Source organism: Chrysemys picta, chromosome 10, assembly GCF_011386835.1.
Source record: "Chrysemys picta bellii isolate R12L10 chromosome 10, ASM1138683v2, whole genome shotgun sequence".
Taxonomy (NCBI): Eukaryota; Metazoa; Chordata; order Testudines; family Emydidae; genus Chrysemys; species Chrysemys picta.
The window spans coordinates 38,791,720-38,807,005 of record NC_088800.1 but is presented as its reverse complement, the minus strand read 5'-3'; the positions used below and the strand labels follow the sequence as shown (position 1 = coordinate 38,807,005).

Genomic DNA, 15,286 nt, shown 5'->3' with positions numbered 1-15,286 from the left:
GCAGTAAGGAGCATTTCTCACCCTGAGACAGCTTTCCAAACAGCATGGAGTCATATTTGCTCAGTTGCACTGTCCGGTAAGAGCACACGGCGAAGACTAAAGCTAATAAATCTTTAAGACTGTGATTTAAACTATTTCATCAGCAAATCAGTTGGACTTAATGCTTCCCACTCATAGCACAAGATTCGTAATATACAAAAATTCCCTCTGGAATCCATTATCAGTATCCCACGCTACATGGCTGATAGTTCCCATCAACATCAAAGTCTGTTAGCCATTAATTGGCTGAAACAGCGTAGGGAGTTTCCTAAACACAAATGATAACAACTCCCAGGTGGTATTAATTCCCATTCATTATTTCCCTGCCCCAGGGTCTGGGCTTTGGGTGAGACAGGGGAATTAATTACCTGGGGCAGCTGTGAGCTGGCTTTAGGTCAGGATATAAAGGGCCCAGAGCAGCAGTTTCTCTCCATGCTGGGTTTGCTGCAGGTAGGCAGGATGGGGCATAGAGGTAGCCTGAGCTTTGCTCTCCTGTGCTGGGTGGTCAGTGGGGTGACCTGTTACAATCCCTGGGATTTCTCTAGAAGAGACTCAGCCATCTGGAGACCATCCCCCAGGGCTGAGCCCCCTCGCAGACAACCCCATGTGCCCTCTCTTGCCCAGCCCTACCTCTGGGCTCGAGTTGATTCTTCCCAGCTCAGGGCTGTGTCCCCACTACAGCCTGTCACGGCGCAGTGTGAGGAGGCTCAGCTGGTGATCACTGTGCACAGGGATCTGTTTGGGACGGGGCGACTGATCAAAGCTGCTGACCTGAGCCTTGGCCCGGCCGCCTGCCAGTACACGTCCCTTAATGCTGCAGAGAACACAGTGACTTTTACAGCTGGGCTCCATGAATGTGGCAGCACCTTACAGGTAAGACAGCTTCATACAAGCCTGGTGCTCCAGTGGGTCAGATGAGTATCTTGATCCCTCCCATTGTGCAGGCCCCAGCTAAATTTCTGTGATGCATGGTGCTGTATGTGGGTGATGGGCATGTCTAGGCTAGTTTGATATTAACATCTAGGATGCCTAATGGCCTGGGTCCATAGCTAGAGTTATTGGTTTCCCCTGCTTGCAGTGCTAAAGAGGCAGCTGCTGTCAGAGCTTCCCCTTTGAGTGACATCTTCTCTTGAGAGAAGAGTGAGCTGAGCCATGCCCCTGCAATCTCCTCCTCCACTGGGAGTCCCTATTTCAAGAAGCCACAACAGCTTCACTGCTCCCAGAGAGAGATGACAGACAGCAGAACTGGAGTGGCCAAAGGGTGCTAGATGTCAACTGTCTTCCAGAATGCTGCTGTCCTGTAAGGGAAAACAGCTTATCCTACAAAATAGTTGGACAGTACTAGAAGCAGTAGCTGTGGTGACCACAGCTGTGCAGAACAAGGCCCTACAGTGCCCATCAGTAGTCCCCAGGCAGTCATTCTGGGGGAGTAAGCTCAAAAAGCTCTTATGCTTCTATTACCTTCCAGCGATGGTTGGTGGTTTCATGAGTTGTGCATGTGCTGGAAGACTTTCTGTTAATAGGAAATATCTGTCTAGGTCTTGCTGAACCTAGTACTGTAGTTTTATGTCAATTGTGTGCTGTTAACCTTTCCATGTCTGGTTCTTCTCAGATGACCCCAGACTCCCTGATTTACAGCACGAGCTTGAACTATAACCCTGCCCCTGCCAGCAACCCAGTGATCCTGAGAACCAGTCCAGCTGTGATTCCCATTGAGTGTCACTACCCCAGGTGAGTGTCTGAGATGCTCAGGTTCTCTCCCTCCCATTCAGTCCCTGTTGTGGGATCTGGCTCAGTGACTGAGGTTTGCTCCTCTCACAGGAAGGACAACGTGAGCAGCAAAGCCATCAAGCCAACGTGGGTTCCCTTCAGTTCCACCCTCTCTGCTGAGGAGAGGCTGGGTTTCTTCCTGCGCCTGATGAAGAGTAGGTAGGAGGTGCCTTCAGGGGAGCTGAGCCCAGCCCTGCCTGTTTGTCCTGCTTACTGTGAGCTTGTCTTGCAGATGACTGGAGTGCTGAGAGACCCTCCAATGGATTCCAGCTGGGGGAGGTCATGCATATCCAAGCTGATGTCCATACTGGCAACCATGTGGCTTTGAGGCTCTTTGTGGACAGCTGTGTGGCCACCCTGACCCCAGACAAGGACTCCTCTCCCCACTATGCTGTCATTGACTTCAATGGGTAAGAGGTGGCAGCCCTTTCTAGTCTAGAATCTACCTTGAGTCTGTGGGGATCTTACTAACCAGAGTTCTTGTGTGTAGATGCCTGGTGGATGGGAGATCAGATGACAGCACCTCAGCCTTCATATTCCCCAGGCCCAGGCAGGACACGCTGCAGTTCATGGTGGATGTGTTCAGGTTTGCAGGAGATGCCAGGAACTTGGTGAGCTCCCAGACTTCTGCTTGAAGTTGGGTTCCCCCCCCCCCCCAAGCTAAGCAGGTGTTAGTGTCCCCTGGGATAGTCCTAACCCCTCTTCCCACTTCCCCTCCAGGTCTACATCACCTGCCATCTGAAAGTCACTGCAGCTGAGCAAGCCCCAGATCCCTTGAACAAGGCTTGTTCCTTCAACAAAGCAGGCAACATGTGAGTAGCTGGAGTAGAACCCCATGGAGGTGGTGGTTTGAGGGCTGGTGGGATCAGCAGCATGGAGAGGACAAGACTTACTGTGAGCGACCCTGCCCCTTCTTCTGTTCCAGCTGGTCTCCAGTGGAAGGCACCAGAGACATCTGCAGGTGCTGTGAGACTGGAAATTGTGCATTACTTGGAGGACATTCTGGGAGAGGCAGCCCTCTGGACAGACGGCCAGGCAGGCACTTCCAGAGAGATGTGGCCTCCAGACATGGTAGGCTGTACATCGTTTGTAGCTAATAGGAGGTTGAACCCAAAGAAATGGTTCTCTTAGTAAAACCCACTGTTCTTTGGTTGTCTTCCTTCTAAAATGAGAAGAGCAGTAATGTTGATGGGTTCTCTGGTAACTCCTCTCTTCAATACAGGTGACTTCTCAGTGAGGGTAGAAGAGGCTGATGTTGTGGTAGGACCCCTAATCATCCTTGATGCCTATCAAGAATCCAGGGGTGTTGTAGAAGATCGAATGGAAGCAGGGAAGGCAGCCGCACCAGGTATTGTCTAGGTTATAAGAACCAGGCATGCACCCTGGGAGCATATGTTACCCCCCTTTCAGGGGAGAGGGGATGCCTTCCACCTCAAGGGAACCCTGAATAATGTCCCTTTCAAAGACGAGTCTTAGTGCTATCCAGCCTGTGGGCAGCAGCTGGCAAGCAAAAGAGCAAACTAAATCCAGGGGAGTTCTCTGCAGTGTCTGAGGGAAATTTCTAGACCGGGGTAGGCAACCTATGGCACGTGTGCCAAAGGCGGCACGCAAGCTGTGGTGGTCTTTTTTTTTTTTTTTTTTTTTTTCAGTGGCACTCACACTGCCCAGGTCCTGGCCACCAGTCTAGGGGTCTCTGCATTTTAATGTAATTTTAAATGAAGCTTCTTAAACATACAACAATAGTTTAGTTTATATATTAGGGGGGGAGGGATAGCTCAGTGGTTTGAGCATTGGCCTGCTAAACCCAGGGTTGTGAGTTCAATCCTTGAGGGGGCCACTTAGGGATCTGGGGCAAAATCAGTACTTGGTCCTGCTAGTGAAGGCAGGGGGCTGGACTCTATGACCTTTCAAGGTCCCTTCCAGTTCTAGGAGATGGGATATCTCCATTAATTTATTTATTAGACTTAAAGAAAGAGCTTCTAAAAATGTTAATGTATTACTGGCACATGAAATCTTAAATTCGGGTGAATAAATGAAGACTCGGCACATCACTTCTGAAAGGTTGCTGACCCCTGATCTAGACTATCAGCAATGCAGCCCATCTTCCCCGTGCGCCCCCGCCCCCCCCCAGCTCAGATGATTGGTTGCACCAAAGGGTGGCCTAAAACCCACAACTCTGGAATCCAGATTCCTGTTTACTCCAGTTGGTCTTGACTAAAACACTAGTCAACAGAATCAATATGGAGGATCAAGTCCACAAAGCTGAGCAATAGCTGAACAGCACAAACAAAACTTCCCACTTCATCTACCACAGCATTCCCTTATCTGTGGTGCACCCCCACCACTAAGCACCAATTCTGGTTCTAACTACTGACCTTCTCCTGTAGGTGCAGAGGAGAATCCTGGGCTGGAGCTGGGACTGACCTTGGTGGCAGCTGCCATAGCTTTGGCCTCCATGATTCTGGCCATCTGCTTCATATACAAAAACCACAGCTGTGCCATTGCTGGAACTGTTGTGTGACTGGCACCTTTTGTCTAACACAAAATAAAACTACACAATGTCTCATCTGGTCAGTGGTGATTTCCTAGTGGGTGAGGGAGGGGTCTTCTGTTCTATGGGCAAGTGCGGAAGGAGACAAGCTGAGATAGCCAGTGCATAGAGCCATGGGGTTAGAAGGGACTGCAAGGGTCATCTAGTCTAAACTCCTACCAAGGTGCAGGAGTTAGGTTGAAAATTGGTTTAGACACATGATCCATGGACCCCTGGGGGTCTGCAGATGATGCTGAAAGGGATCCACACCTCCACTAAAAATTTAAGGGCCTACAAATGAGAAGGCTGAAAATCACTGGTCTAAACCATCCAAGACAGATAGCTACAAAGGTGCTGTCTTTGATTTGCTGGCAGGTGCTTGACCTCCTGCTCTACCTTGGCCTCTACCCCTTCCCCTGTCCCTGAGCATGCCCCACCCTCACTGTACCCCAGTGTTCAGCAGCATGCAAGAGGCACCTGCTTGTGGGAGGTGCTGGGAGGGGAGGAGCTGATTGCTGGGGCCCACTGGTGGACAGAAGGTGCTGGAGGGACAGGCAGGAGTTGATCAGGGGGAGGGGCTGCTAGTGGGTGCTGAGCACCCACTTTTTTTATGGGTGATCCAGCCCTGGAGCACCCCCAGAGTTGGCACCTGTGGATGGCTATCCAGTCTCCTTTTGAAAACCTCTGGAAAAAGTTTCCTAGTCTGTTCCATTGTCCTACTGTTTTTAGTTAATTTTTTCTGAGATTTAAATTAAATCTACTCTGCTGTAATTTTGAACCCATTGCCTCTTGTCCTGCCATCTGGGGCAAGAAAACAATTGTTCTCCATCTTCTTTTATGGCAGACTTTCAAGTATTTGAAGATTGCTGTCATTTCTCTCCCCCCCCCCCCCGCCATCTTTTTTTTTCCAAATATAATGTACCCAGTTCCATAGGGGCTGACCCCATGGGTCTTCCGCACCCAGCAGCAGCCAAACTTACTCTCTCTGCCTCTTCCCCTGAGCCCACCACCTCCCCACTCCTCTATCTACCTCACAGTACTTGCTGCCACCAAACAGCTGTTTGGCAGTGTAGCAAGCTCCGGGGGGGGGGGGGGAGTGGAAACATAGCCCACTTGGGAAGAGGCGGGGCTGGGGATTTGGGGGAGGGGGTGGAATGGAAGGAGGGGGCAGGGCTGGGGGCAGAGGGGATCAAGCATGCACTGGCCCAATCAGAAGTCAGGGCCTAGGCCCAGTTCCCTCAGCCTTTGCTCATATGGCTTGTATTCTATCCCTTTGATTTTTTTTTTTTCTTGCCTCTGGATCCTTTTCAGTTTCTCTATATCCTTTCTAGACAGCTCTGTCCAAAATAGGACACAGTACTCCAGCTTAGGCCTAACCAGCCATGAGGAGGAGTAGTACTTGTATGTTCTGTTAATGCAACCCAAAATTGCAGTTGTTCTGGCGGGGCACAACGGTATTGCTTGGTTGACTCCTGCTGAGATTGTGATCCACCACAACTCCCCAATCCTTCTCAGCAGTGCTGCTGACAAACCAGTTATCCCCCAATCTGTGTTTGTGCATTTGGTTTGTCTTCCCTAAGTGTAGCATCTTAAACTTTTCTTAATTGAATTTCATTTTGTCTATTGCCCAGTTCTCTAATTTGTCAAGATTCTCTCTAAATTTTAGTTCTTATCCTCTAACGTGTTTATACCCAGTACTTAACTTGTGCCAGCACTAAGCCCTGGCACCTCTAGACTTGGCAGTTTGGAGCCCCAATATCTCTAGGATTGCTGCATCTGGTTATGGAAGTTTTTTTGTTTGTTTGTTTGAGTGTGTGTGTGGGGGGGAGGCTGGTATCTTTCATTACACATTCAGCACTGTTTACAACCCCCAGCTTCGTCTCATCTGCAAACTTGATCAGTAGCTCTACTCCTACATTCAGCTCCTTAATGTTAAGTAACACTGGCCCCAGAACAGAGCCTTAGGGAACCCTACTCAAGATCTTCCACACTGATGTCATTCCATAAATAGTTCCTCTGTTTTGCAGTTGTTTAACCATTATGTATCCACTTAATGGTAGTTCTACTGAGCCTACATTTCTGAAGGTGACAGCTAGTGCTGTTCTGTTATTAACAGGAACACAGTCTACAGCAGAGCTCGTAGATACAACCAGGACCCCTCAATCAAGTCTTCTTGGGGAAGCACAGGGAGCTTAGACCCCAGCTTGGGGTTCCCTGCGTTGCACCTCCCAGCCCAAAACTGAAGACGTTCCAAACCCTCCAGCAGCTCTCTCCCCTCCCCTCTGCTCCTCCTCTCCTTTGTTCAGTCTCCCGGGCAGAAGGTGTCACTTTCCCCACCCCACCCCCGGCTCAGGTTACAGCTCAGGTAGCTCAATGTAACTCCCAGGCTACATTCCCAGGTCAAATCCGCCCTGCTCCGTCACACCTCTCCCCCCTTCTAGACTGAACTGAGCGGGGTCACTCTGACCAGTGACCTGGGGAAGTTCAGGGCCCCCTCTCCAGGACAACGCATCCGCTATCAGGTTGTCACTCCCCTTCACATGGACCACCTCCATGTCATAATCCTGCAGGAGCAGGCTCCACCTCAGGAGCTTGGCGTTGGTTCCTTTCATCTGGTGTAGCCAGGTCAGAGGAGAGTGGTCAGTGTGCACGGTGAAGTGTCGCCCAAAGAGATATGGCTCTAGTTTCTTGAGGGCCCACACCATGGCCAGGCATTCCTTCTCGATGGCCGCGTAGTTCTGCTCCCGGGGTAGCAACTTCTTGCTCAGGTACACAATCGGGTGTCTCTCCCCCTTTTCATCCTCCTGCATTAACACCGCCCCCAGTCCCGTGTCTGAGGTGTCGGTGAACACCAAAAAGGGCTTGTCAAAGTCTGGGTTTGCCAGAACTGGGCCACTGACCAGAGCCTCCTTCAGCGCCCGGAGCGCTTTCTGGCACTCCTCGGTCCAGACCACCTTGTCTGGCTTCCCCTTCTTGCACAGCTCAGTGATGGGGGCGGCTATGGCGCTAAAGTGGGGCACGAACCTTCGATAGTATCCCGCCATCCCAATAAAGGCTTGGACCTGCTTTTTGGTTTGGGGGGCAGGCCAGTCTCTGATCACCTCCACTTTGGCTGGTTCCAGCTTTAGGCAGCCGCTCCCCACCCGGTGACCTAGGTAGGATACTTCAGCCATCCCCACCTTGCACTTCTCAGCTTTTACGGTCAGCCCAGCCTCCTGGAGTCGGTCCAGCACTTGTCTAACCTGGGACACGTGGTCCTCCCAGGTCTGGCTAAAGACACAGATGTCATCAATATACGCCACGGCAAAACTCTCCATCTCCCTCAGTAGCTGATCCACCAGGCGCTGGAAGGTGGCCGGCGCTCCCTTGAGGCCGAAAGGCAGGGTCAGGAACTCATAGAGCCCCAGAGGGGTGATAAAGGTCGATTTCAGCATGGCATCTGCATCCAGCGGCACTTGCCAATAGCCCTTTGTAAGATCCATGGTGGTAAGGTACCGAGCGCCTCCCAGCTTGTCTAGGAGCTCGTCAGACCTGGGCATGGGGCAGGCATCGGCTACAGTGATGGCATTGAGCTTCCGATAGTCCACACAGAACCGGATTGATCCGTCCTTTTTGGGGACCAGCACCACCAGCGAGGCCCAAGGACTGGAGGACAGCTGGATCACCCCCAAAGCCAGCATGTCATTGACCTCTCTTTCCAGGTCCTGAGCAGTTTTCCCTGTGACTCGGAAGGGGGAGCATTTTATAGGCGGGTGTGATCCTGTCTGCACCCGGTGGACAGTCAGATTAGTGCGTCCAGGCTGGTTGGAAAACAGCCGTCGGTACAGATGCAGCACCCCTCTGATCTCAGCTTGCTGGGCCGGGGTCAGCTGATGAGAGAGGGGAATTGCTTCCAGGGGGAAACCAGCTCTTGTCCCAGGGAATAGATCTACTAAAGGGTCATCTCCCTGCTCCTCCCAGTGCCCACACACGGCCAACACCACATCCCCCCTGTTATAATATGGCTTCATCATGTTCACATGGTACACCCGGCGGTGGTGCGCCTGGTTCGACAGCTCCACCACATAGTTCACCTCATTTAGTTGCTTGACAACCTTGAAGGGCCCTTCCCATGCGGCCTGGAGTTTGTTCTTCCTCACGGGGATGAGGACCATCACCTGATCCCCGGTGACAAAGGCGCGGGCCCGCGCCGTGCGGTCATACCAGACCTTCTGCTTCTTCTGGGCTCGGGACAGATTCTCCCTGGCCAGGCCCATGAGCTCGGCAAGTCGTTCCCGGAAGGTCAGGACATACTCCACCACCGACTCTCCATCGGGAGTGGCCTTTCCCTCCCATTCGTCTCTCATCAGGTCCAGGGGCCCCCTTACCCGCCTTCCATATAACAGTTCGAAAGGCGAAAACCCGGTAGACTCCTGGGGTACCTCCCTGTACGCGAACAGCAGGTGAGGTAAGTACTTGTCCCAGTCCTGTGGGTGCTGGTTCATAAATGTTTTTAGCATCATCTTTAGTGTCCCGTTGAACCTCTCCACCAGCCCGTTGGATTGGGGGTGATACGCGGAGGCCCAGTTGTGCCGGACCCCGCATTTCTCCCACAAGCACCGGAGTAGGGCCGACATGAAGTTGGACCCTTGGTCCGTTAAGACTTCCTTGGGAAACCCCACTCGGCTGAAAATGGTCAGCAACGCATCTGCCACAGTGTCCGCTTCGATGGATGATAAGGGCACTGCCTCGGGGTAGCAGGTGGCGAAATCTACCACCACCAGAATGTATTTCTTCCCTGACCGGGTCGTCTTGCTGAGAGGTCCCACTATGTCCATAGCCACCTTCTGGAAAGGCTCCTGTATGATGGGTAAAGGCCTCAACGCTGCTTTCCCCTTGTCCCGGGCCTTCCCCACCCTCTGACAGGGGTCACAGGATCGGCAGTACTGTCGGACGTTGGTAAAGACCCCAGGCCAGTAAAAGTTCTGTAGCAGCCTCTGCCTGGTGCGCCAGATTCCCTGGTGCCCTGCGAGAGGGATGTCATGGGCCAGGTACAATAGCTTGTGGTGAAACTTCTGGGGAACCACCAGCTGCCTCCTGATCCCCCACAACTCCACTTCCCCTGGGGGAGCCCATTCTCAGTACAGGAACCCCTTCTCTCACAGGAGCCTCTCCCCATGGTCTGTACTGCCCTGAGGTCCGCCAGGTCCCTTATCTTCTGCAAGGAGGGATCCCTCTGCAACTCGGCCTGGAACTCAGCAGCTGGGACAGGGCTGGGCACCTGCTCTCTCTCACGGGCTGGGTCTGAGGCCGTAGCCCCCCTGAGCTGTGTCCCTGGGTGGTCCCTCCCCACCCGGTTAGGGTCCTGCGCCTTGGGCAAGGTACCGTCCCCAAGGTCAGGGTGCAGTGCCCCTTGCCGGCTCTGACTACGGGTCACGACCAGGGCACCCGGAGGGTCGCTTGGCCAGTCCTCCAGGTCCCCCCCCCATCAACACCTCAGTGGGCAAATGGTGGTGCACCCCCACATCCTTGGGACCCTCCTTGGCCCCCCACTTCAGGTGTACCCTCGCCACAGGCACCTTGAATGGGGTCCCACCCACCCCTGTCAGGGTTAGGTAGGTGTCAGGCACCACCCAATCTGGGGCCACCACCTCGGGCTGGGCCAACGTCACCTCTGCGCCCGTATCCCAGTATCCATTGACCTTCCTCCCATCCACCTCCAGGGGAACAAGGCACTCACTGCGGAGGGACAGCCCCGCGTCCACCGTATAAACCGAAAACCCTGAGTCTGGAGCATCCAGCCCTCCAGAGGAGCTGGCCTGGAGCTCTCCTCCCTCCTTAGCAGGTGGTACTTTGCCAGCTCCCCTTCCCTGGGAATGCTGCCTCTCGCCCGGCTGGGCCTCTACCCAGTCAACCCTCTGTGGGTTTGGTCTGCTCAGCCTGTCCCTGAGCCTGGGGCACTGGGCCCGTATGTGGCCTCTCTGGCCACAGTGATAGCAGCCCATGTCCCGTGGGTCCCCTCGAGCAGGACGGATGGACCTGACGCTGGATGTTCCCCTTTGGTGGGGATTCTCCCTATTTCCTCGCTGGGAGGTCCCATGATGACTCTCTCTTTGCGTTGTGGTGGGCCTGTTCCTTTGGGACTCCTCCCGGTTATCCCCTGCCCGACTGTTCACAAACTCGTCGGCCAGCTGGCCTGCATGCTGCGGGTTCTCTGGCTTTTGGTCCATCAACCATCGCCTCAGGTCGGATGGGCACTGCTCATACACGTGCTCCAGTACGACTAGGTCAAGCAGGTCCTCTATAGTTTGGGCCCCAGCCGTCCACTTGCGGGCATACCCCTGCACCCGGTTGGCTAGTTGTGGGTATGTGACCTTGCGGGTTTTACGCTGATTCCGGAACCTTTGCCGGTACATCTCAGGGGTCAGCCCAAACTCGCAGAGCAGGGCCTTTTTGAACAGTTCGTAGTCCCCTGTCTCCGCCCCTTTCAGTCAGCTGTACACCTCCCTGGCTGTGGGGTCCAGTGAGGGAATGAGAAACTGGAGCCTGTCTGCAGGGTCAACCTGGAGCAGCTCGCAGGTATTCTCAAAGGCCGTCAGGAAGGTATCCATGTCCTCCCCCTCCTTACGCTGGGCCAGGAAGCACTTATCAAAGCTCTTTGCAGTCTTGGGTCCCCCCTCGCTCACCGCAGCCGGGGCCCCACTGCTCCTCAGCCTCGCCAGTTCCAGCTCATACTGACATTGGTCCCGCTCATGCTGACGTTCGTTCTCCTCATGCTGACGCTGTTTTTCCCGTTCTTCCCGCTCATGTTGACGTTGGTCCCGCTCATGCTGACGTTGTCTCTCCTTCTCTTCCCGTTCCTGCTTCAGTTCTTGCTGCCTTAACTCGAGCTCGAGCTCTTTCAATCTCAGCTCCCTGTCATATTCCAGTCGCATCAGCTCCCGGGACGGGGAGCTCCGCCGGGACGATCCCCTGCTGGCCGCCGGGGTCAGGGTGCCCTCGGTATTTGCTGGGCTTCCCCCAACCCCTCCTCTAGGTATAGGTAGGCAGGGTCTCGGGATGTCCTCGGCAGCAGTCTGACCCCTCTCAGCCATGTCAGGCCCCGGGGCCCACGCTGCATCCGCCGGGCGGCTGCCCTCAGGGACAGGGCTCGGTTCATCCAAGCGATCCCTCTCCTCCAGCTGGGCAATGAGCTGTTCTTTGGTGGACCTCCCAATGCGCAGCCCCCTCTGCCTGCACAGCTCCACCAGGTGGCTCTTGAGGCGTTTAGCATACATCCTCCTGCTGGCCACTCGCCGGCCTGTGCTCTCCGCTTTCCACCATTCCGGGGGACCCCTAGTGTGCCAGCCCTTCTTCAGGTCACCACCTCCCTGCCAGGGTCGAGCTGCAGCCTCCTCCACCCCGGGACTGCTCGCTGTGATCCCCCAGGGGACCCTGTTACTGCAAAAGTCCTTCTCACTGGTCACACACTCCCAGGGGTTACAGAGTAGCAGCGTGTTAGTCTGTATCCGCAAAAAGAAGAACAGGAGTACTTGTGGCACCTTAGAGACTAACAAATTTATTAGAGCATAAGCTTTCATGGACTACAGCCCACTTCTTCGGATGCATATAGAATGGAACATATATTGAGGAGATATATATACACACATAGAGAGAGCATAAACAGGTGGGAGTTGTCTTACCAACTCTGAGAGGCCAATTAATTAAGAGAAAAAAAACTTTTGAAGTGATAATCAAGATAGCCCAGTACAGACAGTTTGATAAGAAGTGTGAGCATACTTACAAGGGGAGATAGATTCAATGTTTGTAATGGCTCAGCCATTCCCAGTCCTTATTCAATCCTGAGTTGATTGTGTCTAGTTTGCATATCAATTCCAGCTCAGCAGTCTCTCGTTGGAGTCTGTTTTTGAAGTTTTTCTGTTGTAATATAGCCACCCGCAGGTCTGTCACTGAATAACCAGACAGGTTAAAGTGTTCTCCCACTGGTTTTTGAGTATTTTGATTCCTGATGTCAGATTTGTGTCCATTAATTCTTTTGCGTAGAGACTGTCCGGTTTGGCCAATGTACATGGCCGAGGGGCATTGCTGGCACATGATGGCATATATCACATTGGTAGATGTGCAGGTGAACGAGCCCCTGATGGTATGGCTGATGTGATTAGGTCCTATGATGATGTCACTTGAATAGATATGTGGACAGAGTTGGCATCGGGGTTTGTTACAAGGATAGGTTCCTGGGTTAGTGGTTTTGTTCAGTGATGTGTGGTTGCTGGTGAGTATTTGCTTTAGGTTGGGGGGTTGTCTGTAAGCGAGGACAGGTCTGTCTCCCAAGATCTGTGAGAGTAAGGGATCATCTTTCAGGATAGGTTGTAGATCTCTGATAATGCGCTGGAGAGGTTTTAGTTGGGGGCTGAAGGTCACAGCTAGTGGTGTTCTGTTATTAACAGGAACACAGTCTACAGCAGAGCTCATAGATACAACCAGGACCCCTCAATCAAGTCTTCTTGGGGAGCGCAGGGAGCTTAGACCCCAGCTTGGGTTCCCTGCGTTGCACCTCCCAGCCCAAACTGAAAAATCCCCAAATCCCTCCAGCAGCTCTCTCTCCCCTCCCCTCTGCTCCTCCTCTCCTTTGTTCAGTCTCCCGGGCAGAAGGTGTCACTTCCCCCACCCCCCTCCTGGCTCAGGTTACAGCTCAGGTAGCTCAATGTAACTCCCAGGCTACATTCCCAGGTCAAATCCGCCCTGCTCCGTCACACTTGTCAAAGAAGGAAATCAAGCTGGTTTGACATGATTTGTTCTTGGTAAATCCATGCTGGCTGCTAGTCTTGCCCCTTCATCCTCTAGCTACATGCAAATGGAATATTTTATGCATTGCTCTAGTAGCTTCCCAGGTATCCAGGTCAGGCTGAGGATCTATAGAGTTCCTCAGCTCCTCCTTTTTAAAGAGGAACCATGTTAGCTCTTCAGTCAGCCAGGACCTCTCCTGTCAGCCCTGAGTGGACAAATATCACCGGTGGCTCTGGGATTTCTTTCACAACCTGGGGCGCATAACATCAGACCCTACTTGAATTTGCTCAAATTAGTCAGATCTCTGATGTGTTCTTTACTTAGCCAGAGCTGCATTTCTTCAACGTTATTGTCTATGGTAACTTCGCTAGTCAGCTGATCATGTTGGTTTTTTGTGTGAAGACTGAAGAAAGGCAGCAGTGAACAGCTCTGCTTTCCTATCTTCTATTACCAGCTCACCCCCCCCCGCCCCCCCAGTGAGCAGCAGGCCCAGGTCCCTGAGCTTCCTTTTTTGGCTAGTATATTTGTAGAACCCCTTCTTGACACTCATATTTTTTGCCAGTTTTAACTCAGGCCTTGCCTTGGCTTGCCTGACTTTGTCCCTGGGGGCGCATTTCAATGAGATTTTTTCCAGGGTGCACAGGGGCTGTATGTGGCATTATCCTCCATCTATATGAAGAGTTGAACTGCTGGGCATACCATGTACTGGACAAATGTTAAAGGAGACTTCCTCCTGTCTCTGAAAAAATAACTTGTGGCACCTTAGAGACTAACAAATTTATTAGAGCAGAAGTTTTCGTGGGCTACTGCCCACTTCTTCGGATGCATATAGAATGGAACATATATCGAGGAGATATATATATATATATATATATACACACACACACACACATACAGAGAGCATGAACAGGTGGGAGTTGTCTTACCAACTCTGAGAGGCCAATTAAGTAAGAGAAAAATATTTTTTGAAGTGATAATCAAGCTAGCCCAGTACAGACAGTTTGAGAAGAAGTGTGAGAATACTTACAAGGGGATCCTTGTAAGTATTCTCACACTTCTTCTCAAACTGTCTGTACTGGGCTAGCTTGATTATCACTTCAAAATTTTTTTTCTCTTACTTAATTGGCCTCTCAGAGTTGGTAAGACAACTCCCACCTGTTCATGCTCTCTGTATGTGTGTATGTGTGTGTATATATATATATATATATCTCCTCGATATATGTTCCACTCTATATGCATCCGAAGAAGTGGGCAGTAGCCCACGAAAGCTTCTGCTCTAATAAATTTGTTAGTCTCTAAGGTGCCACAAGTACTCCTGTTCTTTTTGCAGATACAGACTGACACGGCTGCTACTCTGAATCCTGGCTCTGAGCTTCTCCCTGCCAGCTGCAAGAACCTAGAGCCCTTTCCCCAGACTAGTGGGGAAAACGCTCCTAGCCACTACTCCCCTTTCAAACAGGGCCCAAGGCTGAGTATTGACAACACACTGTATCAATTCACAGCACTCTGAGTTGTGGCAACAATGACACCAGGTTAATAATGGCCCAGGCTCATCCCTGGTATGACTTCAGTAGGCGGGTGTTTGTGATGAATGTAGCTCTGTGCTCGCTGATATGCCTTGGCTTGTCTACGTATTGGTCTAGCGCAGGGGTCGGCAACCTTTCAGAAGTGGTGTGTCGAGTCTTCATTTATTCACTCTAATTTAAGGTTTCGCGTGTCAGTAATACATTTTAACGTTTTTAGATGGTCTCTTTCTTTAAGTCTATAATATATAACTAAACTATTGTTGTATGTAAAGTAAATAAGGTTTTAAAAATGTTTAAGAAGCTTCATTTAAAAGTACATTAAAATGCAGCGCCCCCCGGACTGGTGGCCAGGACCTGGGCAGTGTGAGTGCCACTGAAAATCAGCTCGCATGCCGCCTTCGGTACACGTGCCATAGGTTGCCTACCCCTGGTCTAGCGTAAACTACTTAAACCACCTTCTGTGCTAGAACCTGATTAGGTTAAAATGCCATTGGTGAAAAAGGTCTGTCCCCAGGTCAGCAAGCTGCCTAACTAGGTGTAAGGGGACTGTTGCCCCCTTACTAACACTCAGTGGGGGTGTTTTGGTTGGCTAGCTCCCAGCACTAAAAGGGGAAGGGTCGGTGGCAAATCAGGAGCCTAAGACTGACAGTCCCCA

General features: G+C 52.0%; 1 protein-coding gene across 1 annotated transcript; it reads left to right on the top strand.

The window, feature by feature from the left end:
* The first annotated feature begins 449 nt into the window (after positions 1 to 449).
* LOC101943727 (zona pellucida sperm-binding protein 3-like) lies at positions 450 to 4,384 on the top strand. Its single transcript, XM_024112147.3, has 9 exons — positions 450 to 912; positions 1,652 to 1,770; positions 1,861 to 1,964; positions 2,042 to 2,219; positions 2,300 to 2,420; positions 2,530 to 2,621; positions 2,735 to 2,880; positions 3,032 to 3,157; positions 4,197 to 4,384. The coding sequence occupies exons 1-9, from the start codon at positions 472 to 474 to the stop codon at positions 4,328 to 4,330; spliced, it is 1,461 nt and encodes a 486-aa protein (XP_023967915.3). The 5' UTR covers positions 450 to 471; the 3' UTR covers positions 4,331 to 4,384.
* Positions 4,385 to 15,286: the final 10,902 nt, after the last annotated feature.

Excerpts from the sequence above, each read along its gene's own strand:
- LOC101943727 (XM_024112147.3), top strand. The coding sequence starts at position 472 with ATGCTGGGTTTGCTGCAGGTAGGCAGGATGGGGCATAGAGGTAGCCTG. Across the intron at positions 913-1,651 it reads AATGTGGCAGCACCTTACAG|ATGACCCCAGACTCCCTGAT; the intron begins GTAAGACAGCTT and ends GGTTCTTCTCAG. Across the intron at positions 2,421-2,529 it reads CAGGAGATGCCAGGAACTTG|GTCTACATCACCTGCCATCT; the intron begins GTGAGCTCCCAG and ends CTTCCCCTCCAG.